Consider the following 25,924-nt stretch of genomic DNA (forward strand, 5'->3'; position numbering starts at 1 on the left):
GTCAAGACTTAATCTCAGTGTGGGAACTATTTCTGCAATATGGGACCTTTGACAATCAGGTACACCTTTCTAACTTTCTTTGTATGTCCTTAGAGATTTGGAGCAGCATGCAGGAGTTGCTCTATAGTATATTTCTGTCAGCAGTGTCTTCATTGTGACCTTATCAGTGTTCTCAATGGTATTTCTTGTGAATGGATGGTAAAATAAAGTGCAACAGAACCAAGATTTTACATTTGAATTGGAGTCTACTTTGTTCTGTCGGGTTTTGTTTTAGTAAAATGGTGAATGGGTTGTTCCATCTCTCACATTTTTCAGTTATCACTCCTCTAGGTGCCCTGTGTTGATTACATTATATTCCAAACTAACTGATAAAGGTCAAGCTGTTCTGTGCACGTTCTCCTCAAGCAGGATGCAATTCAATTTAAGGACTGCTGAGGCCAAAGGGTCAAAGACTTCAGAGAGAGAGGGAGGAGACCTTAATTCACTCAGCTCTGTATTCATTTGTATGATTAAATGTTCCAGTGTGGGTGTGGACCCTTTCACTCTCCTCCTAACATGAAGATGTTATGTCAATAAAATTAGACTAATACCTGACTGTTTGCCGTCACGCCAGAGAGGAGATCTGCTGCGTGTTCTCGTGACTGGTCCGAATGCTCAGAGTCACGGGTTGCGTCATTCTCTGTGGGGTCATGCAACTGTAATCAAACAGCCAGTAAAATCTAATTTATCTATTAAATGTAATTGCATGAAATTATATTATAATCCCTCATTAGTTGTCCTTGGTTTTCAACTAAATTTCAATTTAATAGGCTTTATTGGCATGACATTTGTTGCCAAAGGAAAATTATGATTATGAAATAATGAATAAAATAAATATAAAAACAAAATAAAACAGACTGAGAAAACAATATTATATGATAGAATAAAATAGATAAATTAAAAAGAATAATATATATAAGGAAATATTAGTAAGGGAAAATCTGAGGTATGCAACTGTAGCAGATGCAGTTCATAAAATAAACATGTTGATGTGCCCAGAGTTCAAAGAAATGTCTGATTTTCTGTTCTCCTCTGTGTTTTTTGTGTGCACGCTCTCTGCACTTCTCTGCTGGATCCGTGCTGCTTTACTGATGGTGAGTCCACTGAAACACACCCCTACACGCCTGCTGCATAATGTCATTCTTTCTGCTCACAATTCCTTTTCTGTTGCCAGTTTTTGTCACAAAAGATTTTAATTAGTTTGTAGGCCTATTGTATTATTCTACTATACATTGATGTTCTTATGTGGTTGTTTATTCCTCCTCTTTTGTAGATGTTAAATCTCCACGCTGCCTTATACGCTATAAGCCAATTACTTGAGCTTCTCTAATCTGGGTGTGGGTGTTGGTATATGCAGTGTGTAAGAGGTGTGTGTGTGTGTGCAGTGGCAGTAGCCATGCCTTATGTTATGCAATTACCAGTGTGTCCTTTGTGTGAGTGAGAATGATTTGAGTAGAGAAAGAAGTGTGGAAGTAAGTAAGTGAAGTAATCAACATAATCAAATCATCAATTAATGTGTACATCATCATCATCTTCATCATCAACGCTTTTAACTGCAAATTTTAAACATGGATGTTGTTATTTTCTAACAGTTTTTTACTTATATTTGTATTTAATCAGCGCTCAGAAATTAAAATAACTCTATACTGTGACTTACAGAACACCTAACAGTTACCAATGGTAGCTTCATCAGGAGGTCACTGCTGACAACCAACCATAAATATTCATATTACTGCACTGCAGTGCTTCTCAAATGCTGGCTTGGCGCCAGGTTGGGATTAATCTGTTTATGATGTAGAAAATAATCACCAATGTGTCTAATGTGAACTGTGTTTAAGGAATTTGAGTGTCTAAACTGAAGAAAATATGAAAGAAAATATGGTTAGAAAAGTCACAGCAGACAATACAAACAAACAAACAAAAAACAAACAAAAAAAACAGCTGAGCTTCGTCAATTTCTATCACTAATTAATAGTAAATATGTATGTAAAATATAAATTAATAAATTGAACAAGAAATAAAAAAGTAGCCTGTAAATTTTCTTCCAAGAGGAAATATTTCTTGAACAGGAGACCAAAGACTACCTGCAAATTCTGTAAAAATATCCATTAATTTTGGATTAATTCTGGCCAGAACTGCTCTTAAAAACAACCTGGAAATTCTGTAAAAATATCCATTCATTTTGGATTAATTCGGGCCAGAACTGTTCTTAAAAACAACCTGGAAATTCTGTAAAAACATCCATTAATTTTGGATTAATTCTGGCCAGAACTGCTCTTAAAAACAACCTGGAAATTCTGTAAAAACATCCATTAATTTTGGATTAATTCTGGCCAGAACTGCTCTTAAAAACAACCTGGAAATTCTGTAAAAATATCCATTCATTTTGGATTAATTCTGACCAGAAATGCTCTTAAAAACAACCTGGAAATTCTGTAAAAACATCCATTAATTTTGGATTAATTCTGACCAGAACTGTTCTTAAAAACAACATGGAAATTCTGTAAAAACATCCATTCATTTTGGATTAATTCTGACCAGAAATGCTCTTAAAAACAACCTGGAAATTCTGTAAAAATATCCATTCATTTTGGATTAATTCGGGCCAGAACTGTTCTTAAAAACAACCTGGAAATTCTGTAAAAACATCCATTAATTTTGGATTAATTCTGGCCAGAACTGCTCTTAAAAACAACCTGAAAATTCTTTAAAAATATCCATTAATTTTGGATTAATTCTGACCAGAACTGTTCTTAAAAACAACCTGAAAATTCTTTAAAAACATCCATTAATTTTGGATTAATTCTGGCCAGAACTGCTCTTAAAAACAACCTGGAAATTCTGTAAAAACATCCATTAATTTTGGATTAATTCTGGCCAGAACTGCTCTTAAAAACAACCAGGAAATTCTGCAAAAATATCCATTCATTTTGGATTTTTTAGCCAGAACTACTCTTTAAAACAACATGAAAATTCTGTAAAAATATCCATTAAGTGTGGATTAATTCTGGCCAGAACTGCTCTTAAAAACAACCTGGAAATTCTGTAAAATCATCGATTCATTTTGGATTAATTCTGGCCAGAACTGCTCTTAAAAACAGTTGGTATCCACCTTTTAAAAAAACCCCAACGTGTAACCTTAAATGGTAAAAAAAAAGTGACCTGCTCCTCAGGTCACCAAATTCCAATTGTGTATTTAATTTTTTTAAAATGTGAAAAACACAAACAAACAAACAAAACAGTGAACTACATCATCTCCATGTTGCAGTGATGCTATTCATCCTCTAGAGGGAGTTGCGTCACCACGCTAGCACTGCCACATCTGCATCCGAACGTCCCTCCAAACGCTTAACAGACATCACAAGCGACCAATCACATCTCAGCATCTAATACAGTGACCGCTCTGAGCCAATCAGAGGCCGCGAAAAGATGTTTTTCACTGTATGGGGGGCGGGGCTTGAGGATGATAGACACGTCTATGCTTTGAGCCCTGGCCAGATTTTCTCAGTGTGTGGACTGTAGTAGTGGAGAGATTTCTTTCTGGAGGCTGTGATAATTATATTTTGGAGGAGAACAAGAGCGAGAGGTTTGGGAAAGTCCCCCAACACTCATCGTTGAGAAATCACATACAGGTAACGTTTCATTTTGACCATCTTTTTCTACATACCTTTCGATGTAAAGGGCTCCTTCATGGCGCCTATCTTCCTCCACATTATCACCGGTTATCATCACCTCCTCCTCCTGGCGAAACTACTCTCATGTGGTTAACATTAGAGGTTAGCTTAGAGGTAAAACCAGCATGTTTAAAAGTCATGTTTCTAAATGAGTAGACGTCGTTATAACGTTACTGGTGGCGGTTGCATTTCCTGGTGTAACCTAGGTGAATCCTACCGCTATGTGTTCCGTTAACGGTGAGCTTCATGCTACGTTGCGTTTAAACGACTGTTCAAACGACCGAGTCGCGTGGCTGTAACTAGTAGTAGATGCTGATGTTTGAAGGCTTAAAGCTGTGGAGAACAATGACAATATTTCATTTTTAAACCGTTTTATCTGTTGTTGTTGTTATGTCCAGTTCCCTTGCTTCCTCCAGCAGACAGTAATGTTAGCAGCACGCTGTTTTTTACTGCTATCAAACGTTTATGGTTTCATACTGAGGATGTCTGGGAAATGCAGTCATGTTTGGTTTCTGAATTCAAAAGATGGGTTTCGTCAAAGCTCGAGATATTCAGACAGATTAACAGTATTGGTGGAATAGTATTATCCATTAGCAATAAGTCTGTCATGTATCTTTTCATCTTTTTTTTGTTAAAGGTCCCATATTGTAAAAAGTGAGATTTTCATGTCTTTTATATTAAGATAAGATAAGATAAGATAAGATAAGGGAAATTCAAGTGTCAAAGCAGCAACATCAGCAAACAGAGTGAAACACAGGAAAGGTAAAGGTATAGAAAAATTATAAAAGCAATAATAGAGATATAAAAGATACAGAGTGAATGGGTGAAAACATAGTGTATACAGTCCGTCAATAACTACATGTAGTATGTACAATAAATAAATGTAATATGTACATATGTGCAGTCTATAAAGTGGTATATATAGGATGTATGGTGTAAAGTGCGCCAGTGGTTAGAGTCCAAGATGGTTGCAGATAGTTCATGTTTAAAGTTGAAAGCAAGTTTAAGCAGTGTTTCCCTCCAGCAGACAGTAATGTTGCTGTTTTACTGTTATATTGATAGAGATATATTTTCCCCACTTTATTTATTAGTTTTCACATTTAAAAAACATTTTGTATGCAAAAGTACAGGAAAACATTTTTCTTTTGTTGTTATCGTGTGTGTCCAGTTCCCTTGTGTGTATTAAGCAGTGTTTATTTGTTTATTTGTTTATTTGTTTATTTGTTTTGCACAATTTAAGACTACACAACATAACAAAAATAAATGAATAATATAAAGTGCAGGAAGAGGCAAAAAAACCCCACTGGGCTTATCTGAAGCCTCCACCTAGAGACAAGATTAATATAAAGAAATAATATGACTATATAATAGTGATAAGGACCTTTAACCTTTCTTTGTTAAAGGTTTCGTCCCAGGTTGGGACTGACTGTGGCAACCGAGATATTCAGACAGATTAACAGTATTGGTGGAATAGTATTATCCATTAGCATTTAGTCTGTCATGTATCTTTTCATCTTTTTTTGTTAAAGGTCCCATATTGTAAAAAAGTGAGATCTTCATGTCTTTGTGTTATAAAGCAGGTTTAAGTGCCTTGTTAAACTATGAAAACACTCAATATACGGAGAAACACACACAGCCCGTATTCAGAAACTCTGCGTTTGAAACAAACTGTCAGGATTTCTGCCCATTCATGATGTCACAAATATACAATATTTAGACCCTTTACACAGTTTTAAACATGTCCCAGTTTATTTCCTGGTTGCAGTGTATGTGTATGTCATCAGCTGACAGGAAGTACACATGGACCCAAACTGTTGTCTAGCAACGCAATTCTGTTGCACTTCTGTCAAAATGCGCTAAAACGGAGCGTTTCAGACAGATGGTAAATACAGGTATATTCAGGCAGACAGTATGAGGAAAATAAAGTTTTTTTTGTACATTACAGCATGTAAACATGTTCTACTAGAAACACAAGTATGAACCTGAAAATGAGGATAATATGGGACCTTTAAGGAAACAAACAAACAAAATCAAATACTGTATAATAAGATAATCTCCATATTAAAACAATAGTAATAAACTAAATTATTTAAAAAACAGACTTACAACAACAACAATAGACGAGATGTGTGTGTTTATGTGTGTGCGTGGCGGTTTAGAGTAAACTAATTCTATAGCAAATGATGAAAACGAACCATACTGCTCAAGCAGATATGTAATGAAAGGTTGCCATACACTGCTAAAAAGTATCCTTAGGTCCCTGTAGAGCAAATCTTACCTTTTCTAGCTTCATTTGTTGTAGTGTATCCCTGATCCAAGGTTTAAAGGAGAAGGGGGCGGGGGTAGCCTGCTCAATTGAGTAAGATGAGTCTTGAATTTAAAGATATTTTAAAGGTTGAGGACATCCCATACCAGCTTATCAGAGCCCAAACTGATATGGTAAAGATAGTATTCTATATATGTAGATATGAAACAGAGAAAAGGAAGCATTTTCTTTTTTTTTTTTTAATTTTCAAGTTGCAATCAACAAATGTTTGACCGGTTTTACTTGGTAAGTGGCTCAAATGATCAATTGAACTGTTGTCTAAACTCTAATTTGACCGTGTAACTACAATATGGTGCTATAACCATACAATGCATGACACATTTCTGCAGTAAATTATGGATTTTAATGGCATAAAATGGATTTTAAACTCTCTGAAGTTAAGATTTTGTTTCAGTTTTGATGCCCTTTGACCGCACAACAGTTTCTGTTGAAATGTGTCTTACTTTCTTGTCGTACTCTTACCGCTATTTGTCTTCAGACAGGACAGTGACAGTGTGTACATACGGGACTTAACATGTGTGTGTATTTCCCAGGCGGAACCTTAGAAGTCATACTTTGTTTGACAGATGGCATGGGTTCAACTAGTTCACACAGCAGGCCGACAAACTGACTGGCAGACTGGACTGAGCTGGGGATTGTGCTGACGTGTAAAAAGTCAGTGGCAAACATAATCAGATACATGAACATAATTCAATTTTGATGAATTAAATCAATGTATATGGTGCCACAGCCAGATTTAATGCTTGCTACTCCTCAAGACCTGGCTTTATCAATAACTATCTGATAGGTGTGTTTTGCAGTTGAGTCTTTAATGTGTGCTGCAGCATTATCATCACTGAGAGCACAACAAAGACAGACTATTATTAGGGCTATGCTACTAACAATCACCCATAAATCTGCCTCTAATTATGTGTCTTCATGTGTGTGTGTGTGTTTGGCCAACTACTCATCACTTTAATCAGCACAGCTCAGCTCTGGTGCCTACTGCCTTGTCTTTTCTCCTTTGAGGGAAAGGAAGTTAGATAGAAATGGAGGACATCAGGGCAGGGATAATGTCATGAGCAGTAATTGTGGATGTGGGACTTCAGAACTAGTCATGCTTTATTGTATGTCATTATAACAGTTGCTTTGGATTGTTTTCTACGAATATTGAGCGCAAAGCAAGTCACATTTTTCCTTGAATGACTTCCAAAATACACAAGGATGCCTGCTGAAGACCCTGTCTGACTTTGCATTTATTCTGATGTGACGGGCATGAACTAGACTACAGATGATTTTACATAGATATGATCTTTGTTTTCCATGTAAACCCCCTTCTCTATGTTGGTTTGAATATGGAGACAAGATAATAATCTTTCTGCACAAACCCAGTACCACCTAAACCTCTTTGAGAGCCGAGTGGAAACCCCGGGGAATTAAACAAGTTACATAACGGAGCCATCATCCATCCAGCCAGCCAGACAGCCAACCATCCACAGTACATTAACGAGAGAATGAGTCTACACCCACCCAATCATTTTATGGAGACTTCTGTTTCATTCTCTTTAAATTGTCTGACATAATCAAACAGACTTTCTAATTTTATTTCTATCCATATATTCTTTTGGCGTCACAAATTAGGGCTGCTCATTGAATCGAAATTTTATCAAATCGCAATATGGCCAACTGCAATTTTCAAATCACAATATTTGTTAAAGGCAAAATGTGTGTGTCAAAATACAATTTAATGTTAAATATCATCATGCTGCGGAGATGTCCTGGCCTACACATCATATAAGTAAACATCTTTGTTTGATAAACATTCCCGCAAAAAAATCCCACCATAATCATTTTAATATGTTTTTCAACGAAAATGAGAATAATGATGTAAAAATGATCAGTCAAAATAGTCGCAATGAGATATTTTTTGCAAAATCGTGCAGTCCTGTTACCAATGTGTCCCCACTGATCAGTTTGATAGTGGAGACAAATAATCCAAATCCAGTACAACAACAGCACAAAGTAAGGAAACATAACAATAGTGTTAATATAATACACCTGCAAAGTCTTAACAGCAGTTGAACATCACATGCTTCACAGAGGTATTATTTTCTGCAGTGCTATTGTGCGTGTGCTATTGTATTGTGTTACAGGTGTTCAGGTTATTTAGCACAGCAGAACATGTGAGTGCACTTGCAGTCAAGTGCAAGAAGACCCACCTCAATATAGGTTAAAGCTTTCATGATATACAGCTACATAGAATAAACTAACATATGCATTGGAACATTTTCTACTCAATATATTGTAAGCATGAAGCAAGATTGGTTTGGTAAGCTATGAGGGATATCCAGCAGTGAAACAGAGGAAGTATGAACACGTCGTTGTCTGTCACTGAGTTTGTCTGTCACTGAGTTTGTCTGTCTCTGTGTGTACAGTTAATCTATAATCATCAGTGCCATGTTCACTCTCAGACTCTCAGGATGTGCAGAACAGTGGCGTCTCTGTCAGACCCACTAATGAGAAGCCTTAATTGGATGTTGTGGTGGGAGAATCTGCTCATTAAAGGTAGCTGGAACTAACTCTGGGTTGAACCAGAATGAGTGCATGATTTCTGTTTTTTCCTCTCAATATTGCCGTCGTTGGACAAAAAAAAACATGCGTTTCCAGTCATTTGGGGATCTTTGTATTTTGTGAAATTATGTTTTTTAATGCATTTTCTCTTCAGTGGCTTGGTTGGGGCCTCAGAGCTCTAGAGATTGATATCAGAATTTATAAAAACAAACAAAATAGTTGCCATACCAGTAATACTTAAAAGCTGAAAATGGGTGTATTAATAATGAAGAATGGTCTTCTGTAGGTGTCTTGCTTACACTGTGATAAAGAAGACTAATTTGTCACTGTCTTAATGGGACAGCAAAACTAAATCGTGCTTCTTTTATTTACATCTTTCATATTTTATAACTTCTTATCAGTTTTCGATGTGTTGTGTGCTGCATTAGTTTAAGGAAAACCCTACAAATGCATTCGATTTGTACTTTTCTCCCTCTCTCTCTCTCTGAGGGGTAGAAAAGGCAAGTTGGAGAGACACAGGGCGACAAAAATAGGAAACTAGAGGTGGAGGAGAAAGAAGGGAATACAGATACAAAGCAGAGAGGAAGTGAGTAAGAGTCGGACGCAAGAGGAGAAAGAGAGGCTGAGTGAGAGCGACGGGGAGAGTGAGAGATATTGCTTAACCATTCGGAAAGGCTATGGGAACATCCCTGAGTGTGTGTGTTTTCACCCTGACCCTGTCGGTTCAACAGGAGCAAAACACGTCACATCAACTCAGGCACACACAGATAGCCCTACTGTCCCACATCGGATTACTGCCTGCGTTTTTAGAAAAGAAGCACATACAGAGAAAACTTAATTCTTCTTTAAACTGTCACACGTGTTTCCATTTGGTTACAGTGTGCATCTTCTCTCCATCTTCCAGTCTATTAAGGTGGTTTAATACTCTGAGTCCAACTCACAATGTAAAGCATTAATCTCCTCCGTGATTGCAGTGACATTGGCTCATTCACAACAATTACTAAAGGTGGACATATTGTACAGCGTAGCAGTCAGCCGTGACTGGCGGGTGTTAGCCTCCAGCTTTTCAGAGCTGCTTGGCCCAGCGGGCGCCGCAGGACTCGCATTCACGCAGAGAAGATCAGAGAGGCACGGATGAATGGAAACTGTAATGCAATGTTCAGCTTATTACCGCCACAGAGACAGTGAGGGGAGGAGGGCGGGTGAGAGGGTTGAGGGGTGAGGTGGGGAGAGTAAAAGGGGGGATGGAGATGTAGAGGATGTGTATGTGTGTGTGTGTGTGTGTGATGGAAGGGACAAAAAGGGAGAGGGAGGTAGGGTAGTTATTCCGGGTTAGAGGGTCCGCTAAATGCCCAAAAATGTAAATTTGAAAACTACAGTAGTAGTAATAGTAAAAAACTGTTATAGTAGCAGCCTTTAAGTTAAAGGGTGGGTCTTCCCAGTAGTGTTCCTTATGTATTCAAATCTGAACATTAAAACTTTGGTCAACGTATGTGTGCTTTTGCGTCAAAATGCTGTTTTCCTAAGCCATTCGAAAACCCACGTGACCTGACGTATGTTTCTGCATGATGATGCTGCCACATGTACAGTATATACATTCTTATAGTCAGTGTATTAAAATCACATACAGTACGGCATGCTCCCAGTTCGGTGAAGCAGACAGGAGTACCGGCATGGAAGCTAAAGAATGTACTGCCGTGGATGCCACGTTAGTTCGGATCAGAAAGTCACACAATAACACAATCAAACTACCTGGCCGATGCAGCGGTAGACCAGCAACTCCCGTGTTCAGCGAGGTAAAAATTACTGTTTTTTATGAATGGAGCCTGGTCTGGTAACTTTGAAGATAGTGATATAACGGCATCAGTTCCCCATCGGAAAGGTCTGTCTGATGGCAAGGTAAAGCGGAGAAAACATTCTAAATATAGCGTACAACTTAAACTGATATTGATTTTTTTATTTTAGGTGGCTAAAATAAGTTTTTCTGCTGCTCCCGTCCACAGCCACTTTACCTCGTCATCAGACAGTCGTTGTCCGACGGTGAACGGAAGCCGTTATATCGCTGTCTTCAAAGCCACCAGACTACATTCACAAAAGCAGTAATTTGACCTTGCAGAACGCGGGAGTAGACATATAATCCCACTTCAAAAATTCGAACTAACCATTTCAGTTACTTCCAAGCACAGCTAACTTTGACTCAGCTAGTGTTCACATTATTAACTTTACTGATTAGTTTCGATTAGCTTACTTTGTTACTACTTTTTGCAATGGCTGAGTGGGCGTTTACCTTTGAAAAAAACCGGAACAAAACGCGGCTGGACCCGCCCTTTAAGTATCGATGCTATCTTTATTGCGTTGAACCAACAAGCCTAATAGAGTTAAATAGAATAGAGTTTGATTGTATGTTTGTGGAGATTAGTAGAGTCATATTCTTTTCTATTAAACAAGAGGGTCTATTAGAGGAGAATAATGGTAACATTTTACATCAGAGAGGGATAAAGAGAGGGCAAACTGCCTTTCCCAGCAAGTGTCCAGCTCTGAAAGAAGCGATAGAATAAAAACCACAGAGAGCGAGCGTGGGCCTGTGGCTTTGGCGGGGGGCCAGACATAGTTAAAAACAGATTAATCAGCAGAGGAGGGTCACATTCTCACAGAGAGAGGCTGAACAGAGCATGGCAGGATGGAGCACACAGCCTTCATCTTTTAAAGGCCACATCTTAGCGAGCAACAGGAGGAGGAGATGTTGGCACTGAGGTTTATATCAGCAGGATAATGGATAATATTGTGCTATAAATACTGATATCTGATCTCAACATCCTTTGTAGTGTGGCGCCGGCAAGTCCTTGACACAAGATCAGAATTCCAAGAAGAAAGCTTATTTCTTCTATGTGATCAACAAAGTCAGTTTTTCTTAGAAATGTCAATCAGGTTTTTTCCATCAAAATCTATGAGACCGATGGATTCATTTGTCCATTCATTCTGGCTGTCACAAAACTCAGGGAAGTGAGGAGCACAGAGGAGGTGGGACACCAGGGCAGAGAGATAAAGAGGAAGGGATGAGGGGAGGAAACGGAAGTGAGAGGAGAGGAGTGTCTTGGGGGCAAGAGGGTTGAGAGGGAGTGCAGACCAGTTCTCATTAGTGAAGCTCTGAAGTTTGTAAAACATCTTGGAAAGAGTGTAAAGAGCTCAGTGAACTGTGTTTGTATGTGAGGAGAGAGGCAGAAAGCAGGGTCAATGGACAGTGTTTCCCACAGGTCGAAACTATGAGAATCACTATCTAGCAGAGGTTGTCTCTCTGTGTGTGTCCAAATGTTCAGAGAGAGAGATACAAACACATGATTCTACGGATGTTTTGCACTTGGCCACTTCCTGTTTTTTAATGTTGACCGGTTCCTAATGAGAGAGACAAAGAGAGACAGTGTGGCTAAAAATGAGAATTGAAGATAAAGATGGAGAGTAACATTGAGCGTGAAACAGGAGACGGGGTAGAAGTTGCCCCCTTTTGCCACACTTCCTGTTTCCTGGTTAGGGGGTCAGAGGTCACCGGTCTGGGGATTAGCTGATACTAGGCGCCCTAAATAATCTGTGTGGTCATGTCGTTGACCTATTGAGAAGAGCCGGTTGCTGCGACATATTTCACATAATGACGTGTGACGTCTTATGGCGTTCACAAGGAGAATTTTAGAGTTAGGGGTTAAGGTTAGTAGTTAGAAAAATGAATTTCAGGCAGCTGTGAGTTGGTGCGTGGGAGTGCTTTACATTCTCACTGTTGCATTTTTGCAGAACAAGTGCTCCTGACCAAGCTTGCTACAGTTTGCATCACATTAACTGGTGCAGCTATAGATGCATGGTCACACAGCCTTGTAGGTTGTCTCTTGCAAAATATCGCTGTGAAGCAAATGTTAAGATGTGATTACGATCAATCAATCACCCGCAGAGCTGAATCAAACGGATCCTGGTGCATCTCATCTTATTACTAGATGATTAAACTCCTTGTTTATTGTTTATGAGGCTGGATAATGGTGATTATCGTGTCATGATTAAAGTATCCAGTGTGCTCTTACAAAAGAAAAACACCACGTTTTGACAGATTTGACAGCTCTCAATCCATCAAGGCCAGAGGATGTTATTCCTTTCATGTGCATCAACTCGCCTACTAGCTGTGATAATGAGCCTTGATGCCCATGAAGTCATTTGTTTTGCCGAGGCACCTGTTGTCACCACCCTCTATGGGATACATGTTGCCATAGTAACACCACACCCACTGCCTGCTCGGTAGAGAACATGTCGAGCTGTGCGCTTTCACCACGCAGTTTCGCTGTCTTTCTTTTTACTCTCCTCCCAGCTAACGCCTGCTTTCTTTCTTTCTCCTCTTTTTCACTTCCTCTCTCTCACACATGCACACACACACACACACACACACACACACACACACACACACACACACACACACACACACACACACACACACACTGTAAACTGTATCTCCTCTCATGTGCACTCGTGTGACCCACCCATACTTTCGGTCTTTGTCGCTCTCTCTCTCACACACACACACACACACACACACACTCACATGATTCATGCACACTCACACGTTCACACAGACAGGGCACTTGCGCCTGACTGCTTTAATCGCTGAATAGGGGAGTTTAGCAGCTAACAATAGTAGTTATGAGCTAACCCATTATTCTCACACATGCACACACACAGAAAGAGAGAGAGAGACTTACAATGCCAGAAGTTCATAAAATATATTTTGATTTTGTTTAATGTTAGTCATTTTCACCATCCCACAATTCCTACAAATGCCTTTCATATTTCTTACCAATAATGCAAAATGAAATTGTTGGAATATTGTCTTTACCGTAGGCTGTACATAAGAAGTGAATGTAGTCACCGTGACGTCACCCATTGGTTTGTGGACTGCCGTTTTGAATCCTCAAGTTCGGCATTCTGGCCGTCACCATCTTGGTTTTTTGCAACCAGAAGTGACACGAGAGGGTGGAGCTAAGTACAACGAACGCTGAAAAATCAATTTTTAGGTGACTAAAATGTTAATATTAACTTCCATGAACTGAAAAGACACTGTGAAAGGATTAAAGTTGTAAGCCGAAAACACAGACAACACCAAGACCGAACAACGCCGTGGTAGCGACCTGTCAATCACAAGGTAGCCACGCCCTAAATCATACTCTGCTTTATGGTCTATTTGACTCTAAATGGGACCATAATTTACTAAATGAACATCATACTGTATTGATGAAGGCTTGAAACTAGGGATTGAGATCACAAAATCATGTTTATAATGTTTTTCCGAGGTAATAAATCAAGTGAGAAGTAGGCTCATTTTCTCATAGACTTCTATACAATCAGACTTCTTTTTGCAACCAGAGGAGTCGCCCCCTGCTGGCTATTAGAAATAATGCACGTTTAAGGCACTTCTGCATTGGCTTCACTTTTCATACCTGGAGGTGGCCAACTCTCTACTTTGCAATAAGAACATTGGCAAAGTGGCTAAAATGCTAAGTAAAATGGTGATATGTTGTAATAGTAAAACATAGCATACATACATTACCATTAACAGACATGCTAATACAGATGAATGAGGCAGGACCAGTTTTATAAAGTGATGAATATTAATTCTAGTAGCGTATAGAGTTGAATAGAGCATCCTGGTGTTTTGTTGCAGAGTAAAACTCAATGGTTTTACTGTCATGATGTAATTTTGACTGCAGACAATAGCAGTTACGAGCTGACTGTAATAATACGCTATCAACTGTAATAACATAGCATTGGTCATTTAAGCATACCTTGTGAGCTGACCATTCATTTAAGATAAGCCCAAACTGAAGGCAGCACAGAGGGAGTGTCAGCACATGTGTTCTTTAAGGGCGGTGACGTGTTGACATCAGGTGTAGCCGGGAGAGACAGACAGACAGAGACGTAGAGGAAGATGAGGGGATGAATGGATAGACAGACAGACAGACAGGCAGACAGACAGAGACACAAACATACACAGGGATTATCCTTTGTGTAATCCTCAGTTTGAGGGTCAGAGTGCAGTGTAAAGGGACAGGCATGTTCAAAATTTTCACACCAGCAGTCTATGTGTGTCAGTGTGTGAATGTGCGCATGCGTGTGTGTGTGTCTACGTGTGATTGACAGCACAATCCCAGAGCCAGTGTGTTTATTACTGATTCTCTGAGTGTTTACATGTGTTTATGTGTGTTTGCTTTGCTATATCTGTGTGTGTGTGTGTGTGCCATTGCGTGACAGATGGACAGATCGTACAAGAGCACAGCACAGATTAGGATTCTGCACTCTGCCCGCATGCGTGTGTTTTTTTTCAAAACCAAAACTGGGGCTCAGTGACTGTCAGCTGTTGGAGCGTAGTCGGTGGAATAGTTTGAAAAAGCTGTGAGCTTGTTGCGTCAGCGTTCGACATTTGGGATGTCCCAGTGCGATCTGCTGGATTGGATTTTTAATTCATTAGTCTCAGCTGAATGATGGCCAATCGATTTCCAATGCTTAGGCTAGTTTATTGTGCGCCATTGGGCTCAGTGTGCACCAGCTGTCAGAAACAAACCTTTGTAGCTCCATTATAACTGTTTAACACTCAGCACTATTCGATCTGATGAACCGTGGAGTGACACAAATGACCAGCAATTAATGATATCACACTGATGGCAAGCAATGCAGCTTGATTCAATTCAGGGGCCTGTGATCAATATGAGACGATATCATATGCCTGTTTATTACAATCATATCATCATAATATCATATCACAACAGTTACATTCATATCAGCTCACAAAAAGCAACTAAAATAGGATTTGACTATTTTATTAGTGAGCTCTGTAGGAAGGAGCTGCGCTTGAATGGAAATAGTGACACAGACGGGCCTTGGGAATTTCAAAATAAAGGCGTATCTTAAAGATGATATGTATACATTTTTTCACTTTGCATCGAGGATATTGGATCGTTTATCATATATTGATCCAGATTGATGGATTGTTACACCCTCTACTAATTCGCCTGGTCTGCACATCACCCCACGCTCACGTGTGTACACACACACATTCCTTGAAAAGATTTGTAAAACACCTGTTACTACTTTCACACACAAGGCTTGTTAGCTGGTTCCAGACGTCTGAATCACTGCCCACATCTCAAATTTTATCAAGTGATTTAAGAGGTTTGTGTTAGGGATGCAACGATCTGACTTTTTTTGTCCCGATTCAGATACCGATACCTGGGCTTCGGGTATCAGCCGATACTGAGTACCGATCTGATACCAGTGCTTAATTAATAAGCTGTATGCCTCACTGTGTGGAAGTGACTGGGATCATGCTTTTATGTGTAAGGCAACATCAGGCTTGACTTAAACACTGCTTTCCTAACTTTGTAAAACAAAATGTGACCAATAAATACACAAATATACATTTATTTAGTTAGTATTTATTATTAAAATAATAAATTGTACACCAACAACTTGGTAAAAAAAAATCCTCAAAATTAACAGGAATTACAATTCAAGTGTAAACCTTTTTAATCAGCAACAAATTGGTCAAAACTAAAACAGAAATTAAAATTACAGTATATAATGTATATAGTATATACACATAGAATTGAATTTAATAGATCGGCACCATTGTTACCGGTACCCGATCCAGTTATTTGAGTCAGTATCGGCCCGATATCCAATCCGTTATCGGTATCGGTGCAACCCTAGTTTGTGTTGAATGAATGGCTGTTTTCTCATTTGGAAAACGAACCAATCAGAGCTTTATAGATGGGACTGAGGTTGGGAATTACATCTGGCCATGATCTAAACAAATAGGATGTTTTTGCTGTTCTCTGCCCTTTGGCTTTGTGAATAGATCAATTGCCCCCTCTGGTACTTTGTGAAATGGGTTGGAGGGATGATTGACGTATGGATTGATGGTTGTTGGGTGTTTTGAAATTCACAGTGAACATGAAATAACTAAACACAACATGGAGCATGTTAACTGCTACTAGATGCAGCTAACGCAGCGTCTGGTTTGACAGAAAAGGACATAGAGCGGATAGATACAGGTATCGCAAGTGTCATTTCTAGCCCTGCTGTAAGCCAAGCAGCTCTTTCTAGTGGGTGTGGTGCATCAGCAAGGATGAAACTACGAGCGAGGGCAAAGTAACGGCTGCACTTCCTGTAGGTCCACCAGCCTGTAATATCTGCTGTAAATCTGATGTGGTCTGAAATGGGTTTAGGCGCGGTAATAATCTCTATTGTCACTTCTACGCTCGTCCACTAATCTGTATTTTTGCTGCGGTAATCTCTTGTCTCCATGGGGATTTATTGTTGTAGTCCATGAATGCCGTTGCCGTGGAAACCAGTTCCTCCCCTCTCTGCCCCCGTTCTGCCCCTTAGAGCGAGGTGGGCGGTTTTTATTCGACTTTTAAGAGTTGTTCTTATCTGCTTTATCTGATAGCAACAAATGTGAAAACCAGTAAATCCTTTGAGTGGACTCTGTCTTTTTCTCTCCATTCCTTGACTTTTGCACTCACTCCCGTGTCTGTCCCTCCATAAAATGTTATCTCTCGGCCACAGGCCAGGTCAGGAAGTTGTTGTTGCTATGACGACAACCCCTAAAAGTCAGACAGATAGTAATAAAGTTGTAAGCGGGAGAGAGCTTTAGTGTTTGTGACAGTGTGAGGGGTAAAAATGTGGAAATGAGGACATGGTCAGTAAAAGTCAGCGCTACTCTCACCACAGGGATTTTTAGCCCAAATAGAAACATCTTCTCTCCCTGTTGTTATTGTCTGAGAGGTCTGTGTTTAATTGATTATTTATTTAGTAATGTTTTCTTTCCTTAGAAAAAATGTAATTGCAAAATATGGCAGGCCAAGAGCGTGAGGTAATGGCTCAGTGTTGTGGAGATTCCCTGAGGGATTGTGGATTGTCAATGCTAGTATCCATTAGTAATCTGGCACAGTAGGTGTGGTCTCTCTCTCACACTCCTTTCTCCTTCATCCATCCATCTTTCACCTCTCTTCCTCCAGCGCTCTCCCTTCGCCATCTCTCCCCCCACCCTCTCGTTTTCTGCCCTTGTTTCTCCGAGCGACAGTCCCGAGGGAAGCAGAGCTCCGAGGGAGAGGCGAGAGAGGATGGAAGAGAGAAAGTGGCAATGACGGTTTGTAGGGCAGGCGTTTGCTAAGACGTGGGAAGTGAAGGAAAAAAGGAGAGAAAAAGAGCAAGAGAAAGTGAGAACAAATAGAAGGGAAACAGGAGGTGAGAGGAAGTAAAGAGAAGAGACAAAAGGAAGTTACAGGGGAAAAGAGGGAGCAACAGAAGCAACGATAGGTAAGGCCATTAGTTGTGTCCATCAGTTCATTTAACCATTCATTCAACCATTCAAAAATAGTAGTAGGTGTTCAAGGCTGGATCTTGTGTGTTATAGCAGTAAAGCATGAAGTCGCTGTTTACTGTGGGAAAGGTCAAATGTCCCCGTATAAGCTAATTTTTCATCTTCGCTGTGACAGTCATGTGCAACAGCTGTTCATCGAATACTTAAAAGCAGGTGGAATTTGTGTCAAGAAAACATCATAATCTGATTTGAGTTAAACAAATAATAAGATTACTAACCAAAACTAAAATAAATAGCGATAAGCTGCTTTCAAGAGCAAGTAGCCAGCAAATATGTAGGCTTATAGATAATGATAACATGAGGTAATGAGTTGAGAGAAACGGATGGAGGGAAAGATCAGCGTTTTAATCAGAGAGAGCATGTACACAAACACAGAAGTCTGATTCAACTGGCAGGACTAGCTGTGTTTAACATGAATCTGCAGGCTTTTTTCTGGCCTATTTGGACAACCGGGTTACTTGAACGCTCCTGATTGACTGTGAAATTGTCAGATAACACTCGTGTTGCCTTTTAGACAAATGAAGAAACACTTCTTGATGAAGCAAGAAAGCGCGTAACATCGGACAATAGTTCAAGCCCTTTCACACAGGAGATGAGTTTATGACGCAGCTCTGCTGACAGCATGTTTCCCATTCACATGAGACTGCTGTCACATACATGAATACTGTACTGTGATGACTGCCAGCCCCCTAACACTGACTTACATTATGCTATGCAGATGGTTTTGCTGCCATAAACAATTCAGTGTGTATGTGTGTGTATGTGTGTGTGTGTGTATATGAAGAGAGGCTGTAATAATGTCACTGCTATTGTTTATATGGACTGTGGGAAGAGGAGCGGCAGAGGAGGGGGGTTTAGGGGGAGATAATGCGAGTGGACGATTGAAAGGGGGACCGGAAGAAAGGGATTGAGAGAGACGAGTGCAGAGATTTAGTGAAAAAGAGAAAGAAAGAAAGAGGCACCCCGGGCTGGAGAGTAGAAGATAGAAAAAAAGAGATGGAGAGTGAGAGGAGAGGGTGAGTTAGAAAGCTGTGAGAGAGGAAGAACAAGGCTCCCGGTGTAGAGAGAGAGGGGCCGGTTTAAAGCAGGCCTAAGAGGCCGTGACGGACATCTCGTAAAAAGCTGCCAACTCAACACAAACACACACGCTTAGATGCACTGCTAGCGAGTTCATTGAGAAACACGGTGGGTGCTTTTTATTATGCCAACATGTCTTCTTCTCGCGTCTTTGCTCCTCCCAGCGAAGATGTGACTCCGCGTAAGGATACACCTGTGTTTCCTCACTCTGAGCTCCTCCAGAGGCCTCCTCGTGTCCTCGAGGTGCATTTAAGGCATTGGAGGATCCTCTGTGATGGCTGAAGCAAAAGGGGGAACGATTTCTGGGTCACAGGAGGAGAGAGAGGACGCGAGGAAGCATAAGTTAGCATAATGAAAAAAGCACCCAGAGCCTCAGAGGAGTGCAGTACGTAGGTAGTAACAGACCTGTTCTGATGACTCTACGTCTACTGGAAGAATGAAGGAGCAAACTGGGCACGAACCAAAGCCATCGTCTCATACGCAAGCAGGGACAAAAATATGCTCGAGTTGATTAAATATGTATTTGGATCCCCTGCACAGATGGCAGCCTGCATTCAAACATTTCCCAAATTCTTGCCCATTTAAAAGCCTGTGTAACAGTGTTCACCATGCCTGCACTGTACGCAGCTAGACTTTGGTCAGAGAGACCACGTGCATCAACGGCATACCGATACTAGAAAGGTATCGCAACACCCTGCCAATTCTTTCGCTGTTCCACCGTGTGAATAGATGATAAAACCTACTAGCGGGTGTAGTAGGCCCCTATTGACCCACATCTATGGGGCTTATAGCGACTGATAACGCCTAATTAATAGCCTGACAACAGTCTAATTGGCTGGATCATCTGACCGATATCGCCATCTCTACAGCCACACTGGCTGAAAAGGGCATTTGTGACCTGATTTAAAGATTTACGTCTTTTAATAGGAACCATAGGGCTCGGGGCCGAGTGCTGTTTGTTGCGTTATGTCACTGGGATTCCCTCTTGATAACATATAAGTCGGTTGTTGTAGTTTCTTCCTTATCTGCACAAGCGCACACAGCGTTATATTGCCTCTCTGACATTTGCGCACACCTACATACTCACCTCTCTCTCTCTCTCCATCTCCCCTCCTCCCTCTCCCTGCCTCATTAGCCGATCATGCGTAAGGAGACCTGTTCTATTTTTACCCCCGCCCCCTCCCTACACACCACTGCTGCACTATGTGTGTGTGTGTGTGTGTGTGTGTCCTCACTTATTGAAGGTGGCAGAAAAGAGAAAGTCAGAGAGACTGGTAAGACGGTCAGGAAAAGTAAAACGCAGACAATAATGAATAATAGAATTAGAGGGAGACATAGAGTGAGGAAAAATAGGCTGCGAAAGATTCAGAACAATTGAAAGGACGGTGGATGACAATGACTTAATAGTGTATGAATCACGCTTAACCCTCAGCCTGAAGCTGCTCGTGTAGAAACACTCCAGGCGCAGACCAGGCCAAAGCAGACTGTGTATGTAGGTAGACAGCCTCAGTAGACAGGTTTGCATATTCTGACGTCAACGTCCCCTCGAGACCGATGTCACGGTCATCTAGTGTAATCAACAAATTAATGTCATGCTGAATAACTATGTCTGTTGCCGTGATGGGGTGTGTGTGGACAGCGCTGCCAAAGATATTTGGGTTGAAGAGTGTGTGTGTGTGTGTTGACCACAGCTGTGGGGTAAAACCAATGACTCAGTTAATAAGAATTGAGTAATTTCCCTTCTTACTCTGCGCGTGTGTGTGAGTGACTCGTCGTAACCAGCTGTTGACCCAGATGAAACTCGTTGTGTGACATAATTACGCTTTAAACTCTTGTGTTTTTGTTTACTTGTGTAAAAGAGACTTTGGCAACTCCGTTTCGAGAGCTACAGTAATGTTTGAAACAGCCATGAGCTCATGTGCTAACAGCTGTGAGCCAGAATCAGATAACTTATATAACCCTATTATATTTAATGTTGGTGTTATATTCACTACATCATGACTAAAGGACTTAATGACTTTATATTTCCAGAGATGTTTTCTCCGTTTTTCTGTTTTACTCCCATTGTAAAGGGAAACATTGAACGCTAAGCATGTGACCATGTGGCTCATTTATAAAAGATACTGCATACTAAAATTCAAGTTGCGTGCCATGAAAGATTTATATTTGTGCCAAATTCAGTGGGGCAGTCTGATTTTTCCAGCTCTCTGTGATATACAAGCATCCAAAACAAAATGCTATCATTATTCAAGGAATGAATTAATACCACAGAATATATTTTTATTTCTTTTTTTTGTGGCAAATCCTTTAATATCCAATGAAAAACCCCTAAATAAAATATCATATTCATAATAAAAACACTCCTTTGGAATAATTTAGTCACTATGTGATGAATTTTAAAATTTAACGCTCTTCCATCACTCCCCTTCCTCTCTCTGCAGGTTGACGCGTCGCCATGACGACAGAAGCGGGCTCTGAGACCGAGGTGAAGGAGAAAGCCGAGGAGTCGGCCGCTCAGCCTGACCAATCGGAGAAGGCCGCGGAAGAAACCCAGGAAGTAACCAGCGCTGAGGGAGAGGAGAAAGAGAAGGAGAAGGAGAAAGAGGGGAAAGAGGGAAAAGAGGGAAAAGGAATAGCCCGATACCTGCCGACATGGCTTAAGAAGCAGAAGTCTCAGGTAAAAGTCTTATCATAGTCTATATTGTCATGGCTGATGCAGCAATCATTTTATGTTCTAATCATAACTGTTATGAATATGTTTGTTGGGTTTTTAATATCTGTTCTTTTTTTCTTCCTGATCCACGAAGACCTCCCCGACCAAGGAGGTGCCACCCACAGAGGAAGCCGCTATCAAGGTGACACAGGAAGAGGACGGGCCTGCCCCGGAAGTGAACGGTCACGCAGAGGAAGTGGAAGAGAAGGAGGACGAAAAGTCGGAGGAAGTGAAGGAAAAAGAAGCAGAAACTCATTCCACCGCCAGCGCAGACACTGAGGTATTGGTCATACGTAGCGTTATCAGTACACACGGTGGAAGATAAAGTAGACAGTCCCATTAGACTGCTTTGCAGATTCACACGCAGGTTCAAAAAATGATGTCAGTTTAGTTTGAGGCGTGATTTGTTTTCTATTTATTCTCCCTTTACACAAATAAGCCTTGATATGCGTTATTAAATGACAGGGAGAGACAAACAAAGAAAAGAGAGGGTACAAATAAAAGTGTGGAAGCATGAAAACTAAACTAGACAGAAACTTAACTTCATTTCATTGTGGCTACTTAACATTTGAACATATACAGATAGTGACAAGTAGTGGCCTGACACAGATTTCATTTTACTGCTGAATGCCAAAAGGTGGTGATAATAGACTGGTTACATCAGTGTATTGTTGTTGGAGGACATGACAGGGAGTGGTGAGGAAAACGCAACACCGGCTACACCGGATTTAAGTTAATTACAGAAAAAATTGCCTAATTGTGTATAAAGTCATGTAATTATTCAGCTTTTTATGCCAAATCATGTGAGTTCCTTGCGGCCAAGTAGCAAATGATCTGATCACTGGAACTGGTCCGTGGATCAGGGTTTGGGAACCTCTGATCTAAAGGCATCCACAGCCTGATGCTGACAATACTCGATGCATAAATAGGAAACCCTCCCCTTAAAGCTGTAGTTCAATATTTTTGGAATGTACCTTATGTGCTTTCTTGCCGATAGTTAGTTAAGAAAATTGATATTACTCTCATATGTCCTCTAGATATGAAGTAAGAACCAGCAGTAGGCAAGCTTAGCTTAGCATAAAGACTGGAAACAATTGTAAACAGGGAGCCTGTCTCTGTCCAAATGTAATAAAATCCACCTACCAGCACCTCTAAAGTTCACTTATTTACATGTTATATCTTGTTTGTTTAATACGTACAAAACCCAAAGTGTCAAAACAACAACGTGTGGTTTTAAGGGGCGTTAGTTAGTGCTGGATCATTTCTTGGCCGTGTGCAGTCACTTCCTGGAGTCTCTGCTGCTTGAGCAAACATGAATGTAGTATCGACCTCCTCATCTAAAGCTCCCCTCACATGATAAGACATTTGCTCCTGACTCACGGCGAGGTAGAGCGCAGAGCCTTGCAGAGGCAGCAGGTAAAATATCTCTCTAAAAAGAGGGCAAGGAACGCCATTCACTGTTTCTAGGCAACAACAACAGTTGCAGCTGTTCTCATTGTTTGTGCTTTGAAAGGTCAGCGGCAACCAAAGGCAAAGTTGAAATAATTTGAACTGCCGATTTCGAGCGGTGCGCCACCCCAAGGAAAACCCCCGCTCTCCCCATGGGAAAACAATGGCACAGCCAGCGCAGAACGATTTTACCGCTGATCATGTGTGGGCGGCTGCTTAACTCTTGGCAAGAAAGGCTAATAACTGTATTTCAGTCAGAAGAAACTACCACCAACAGTAAGTCAGAGAGACCAATCAGAGATGAAACTACCACCAACAGTAAGCTGGTGAAAAGTATTTTGCCCTAAACTAATGTCCTTCTTTGTCAGTCAGCCACATATTGTTGTGGACACACAGATTTCAGTAACTCATTTTTATATTAAAGAGGACCTATTATGCTCATTTTCAGGTGCATACTTTTATTTTGGGTTTCTACTAGAACATGTTTACATGCTTTAATGTTTAAAAAATGCTTTATTTTTCTCCTACCAGCTGTACAGCAGCACGTCTTTTCACCCTCTGTCTGAAATGCTCTGTTTGAGCTCCTGCCCCGCCCACACACTCCCAAAAAAGCCCAGTCTGCTCTGATTGGTCAGCTGGCCCACTCTGTTGTGATTGGTCAACCAAACCAAACTCGTCTGACTCCGCTCCAGCTCTGCTCTTACTAGCTTTGTTTGAGAGCGTGCCAAACTAGCCGCTAAGCAGGTGTTATTCAGATGTGTTACTTGGTGACATCATCACGTTACGGAAGAAAAGGCAGGACTTCAAGCAAGGCGTTTCAGGCAGTTCCGGAGCAGTGTTTTTGTGGGGGAGAGTAACTCCCTTTGGAGTGGACTTTGTAACTTTGCAGACCTTTCATATGCACAAAAAAACTACATAATAGACTAAAGGAAGGGGAAAAAACATAATAGGTCCTCTTTAAACAAAAAAACCCAGGGATGAGATGTTGTTAGATAGTCAGATTGCATCGTTCACAATGCTCAAACAATTTAAAGGTACACTGACAAATCACAGCAGCACATGCCGACTGTTTAAAACTGCTGCTCTGCCAAGAGAGAGACACACACACACACAAAGTCATTCTCCCTCATGCACATGCACACACATAAACTGTTCCATCCAGTGATCACATTAAGTCACCCAGGCCCACCCAGTGACATCAACATTTCAGTAATTCGGCCAAAAGAAACGCCTGCAGTTTGTAAGATCTCATTCAGACTGGAAGGGGAATTACAAAAGGAGAATGATAGAGAGAACACAGTCTTCCCTCTTACTTAGTTTGGACAAACAGTCCGATTTTTGGAGATTTAGGAGACTTTTTTTTTTTAAAGGAGATTGTAATTTTTACACGACGGCCACAGTGGTGGATCCCTGTGTGTAACTGTGCTTTGACATAATTTTTTCTCCTCCATCAGCCTGCCAAGGAGGAGAAGGTGGAGGAGAGTGCTGACAAAATACCTGAGGAGACCACGGTGACAGCAGAGGGAGAGGGAGCAGAGGAGCAGAAGAAGGAGCCGGAAGGAGAGGCGGAAGGTGTAGAGGAGGGAGTAGGAGGAGGAGGTGGAGGAGAAGAAGCAACCCAGACCTCCATTTTCCAGTCTCCTCTTCGTCTGGTGAGGAAGACCAAGATGAAGCTGGTGGTGTGTCGCGTGAGCCTCCTGGACGGTACCGACTTCACCTGCGAGGTGGAGGTAAGACTTCGACAAACTCTGAGACTCTGGAAATTGTTAAAGCACACTTCCATAACATCTGTTTGAATAAGAAAAATATGTGGATAGAGGTCAGTTCTGTTCTGATCACATGGGATTAAACCAATGTGTTATGGCTGATGTGTACAGAATTACAGAATGTTTTAGAACATCTATGTAGTTTTCCACTTTCATGTTTTCCGGGGAAAGTGTCATGGTGCAAGATAAAATAGTCCCTCTAACTATCAGCATTTCTGTATTTGATGTGGCAGCTTCAGTGTATGAGTGACTGATTAGACACTGACATAAAAGGTTCTATTAGCTAGTGACTGAGAGGTCTGACACATTGTCCGTCTTATCTTCTCTTGCTAGTCAAATAGGCCACACGTGAGTGCCAGTGTGTCAATGATGTAATTGCTAATAGGATCAGATCTGGTGTGTGTCTATATGTATGTATGTGTGTGTGTGTGTGTGTGTGTGTGTGTGTGTGAGTATGAGCGTGGGGGTATTTAACTTTCTGACTCAAAGTGCAGTTATGGCAGAAGCACCCGCTCACATAGTTTGGGGCGTGGTTTAGGGGATAAATGCAGAGCAAAGCAGAGCACGCTACGGGGGCTTGTCTGGTGACCACAACACACACACACACACACACACACACACACACACACACACACACAAACCTGGCAGATTACGGGGGGGTCCCACCAGATTAGTTTTCTGCATCTGCTACTCCCTAACAAGCACGTGCCCTAGACCCCTCTACACACACTCAAACCTCCTCTTATACAGATACATACACGGATCACATGCTGGTTTATTAGCAATAGTGATTAAAACTATTTCTCTAGTAGCTCCCTAAAGAAGTAAGTGAGAAACTCACAAGTTTTTTTTATTTGGTATTTACTTTGCTAGAAATCTAGTGGGAAATGAGAATAAATAATTAGACCAAAATTGTTGCTC

General features: G+C 40.8%; 2 protein-coding genes across 14 annotated transcripts in view; one reads left to right on the top strand and one right to left on the bottom strand.

The window, feature by feature from the left end:
- Window positions 1-4,016, bottom strand: part of itpkb (inositol-trisphosphate 3-kinase B) — a 47,460-nt gene extending 43,444 nt beyond the window's left edge. The window contains exon 1 of the mRNA XM_037751144.1: window positions 3,707-4,016. The gene's annotated coding sequence lies outside the window, so the exon portion shown is untranslated. The remainder of the gene's footprint in view (window positions 1-3,706) is intronic.
- epb41l2 (erythrocyte membrane protein band 4.1 like 2) overlaps window positions 3,350-25,924 on the top strand; it is a 55,086-nt gene continuing 32,511 nt past the window's right edge. For 2 of the 13 annotated variants that reach the window (XM_037751135.1, XM_037751141.1), the window contains exons 1-4: window positions 3,389-3,671; window positions 21,517-21,752; window positions 21,883-22,068; window positions 24,692-24,967. In XM_037751135.1, coding sequence (XP_037607063.1) covers window positions 21,531-21,752; window positions 21,883-22,068; window positions 24,692-24,967 — 684 coding nt within the window. In that variant the 5' untranslated portion in view covers window positions 3,389-3,671; window positions 21,517-21,530. Of the gene's footprint in view, window positions 3,672-17,698; window positions 17,935-21,516; window positions 21,753-21,882; window positions 22,069-24,691; window positions 24,968-25,924 lie in introns of those variants that run through there. The other 11 variants (XM_037751138.1, XM_037751134.1, XM_037751133.1 and 8 more) reach the window with 11 other exon arrangements.

This window comes from Sebastes umbrosus, chromosome 18 (assembly GCF_015220745.1).
Source record: "Sebastes umbrosus isolate fSebUmb1 chromosome 18, fSebUmb1.pri, whole genome shotgun sequence".
Classification (NCBI taxonomy): domain Eukaryota; kingdom Metazoa; phylum Chordata; class Actinopteri; order Perciformes; family Sebastidae; genus Sebastes; species Sebastes umbrosus.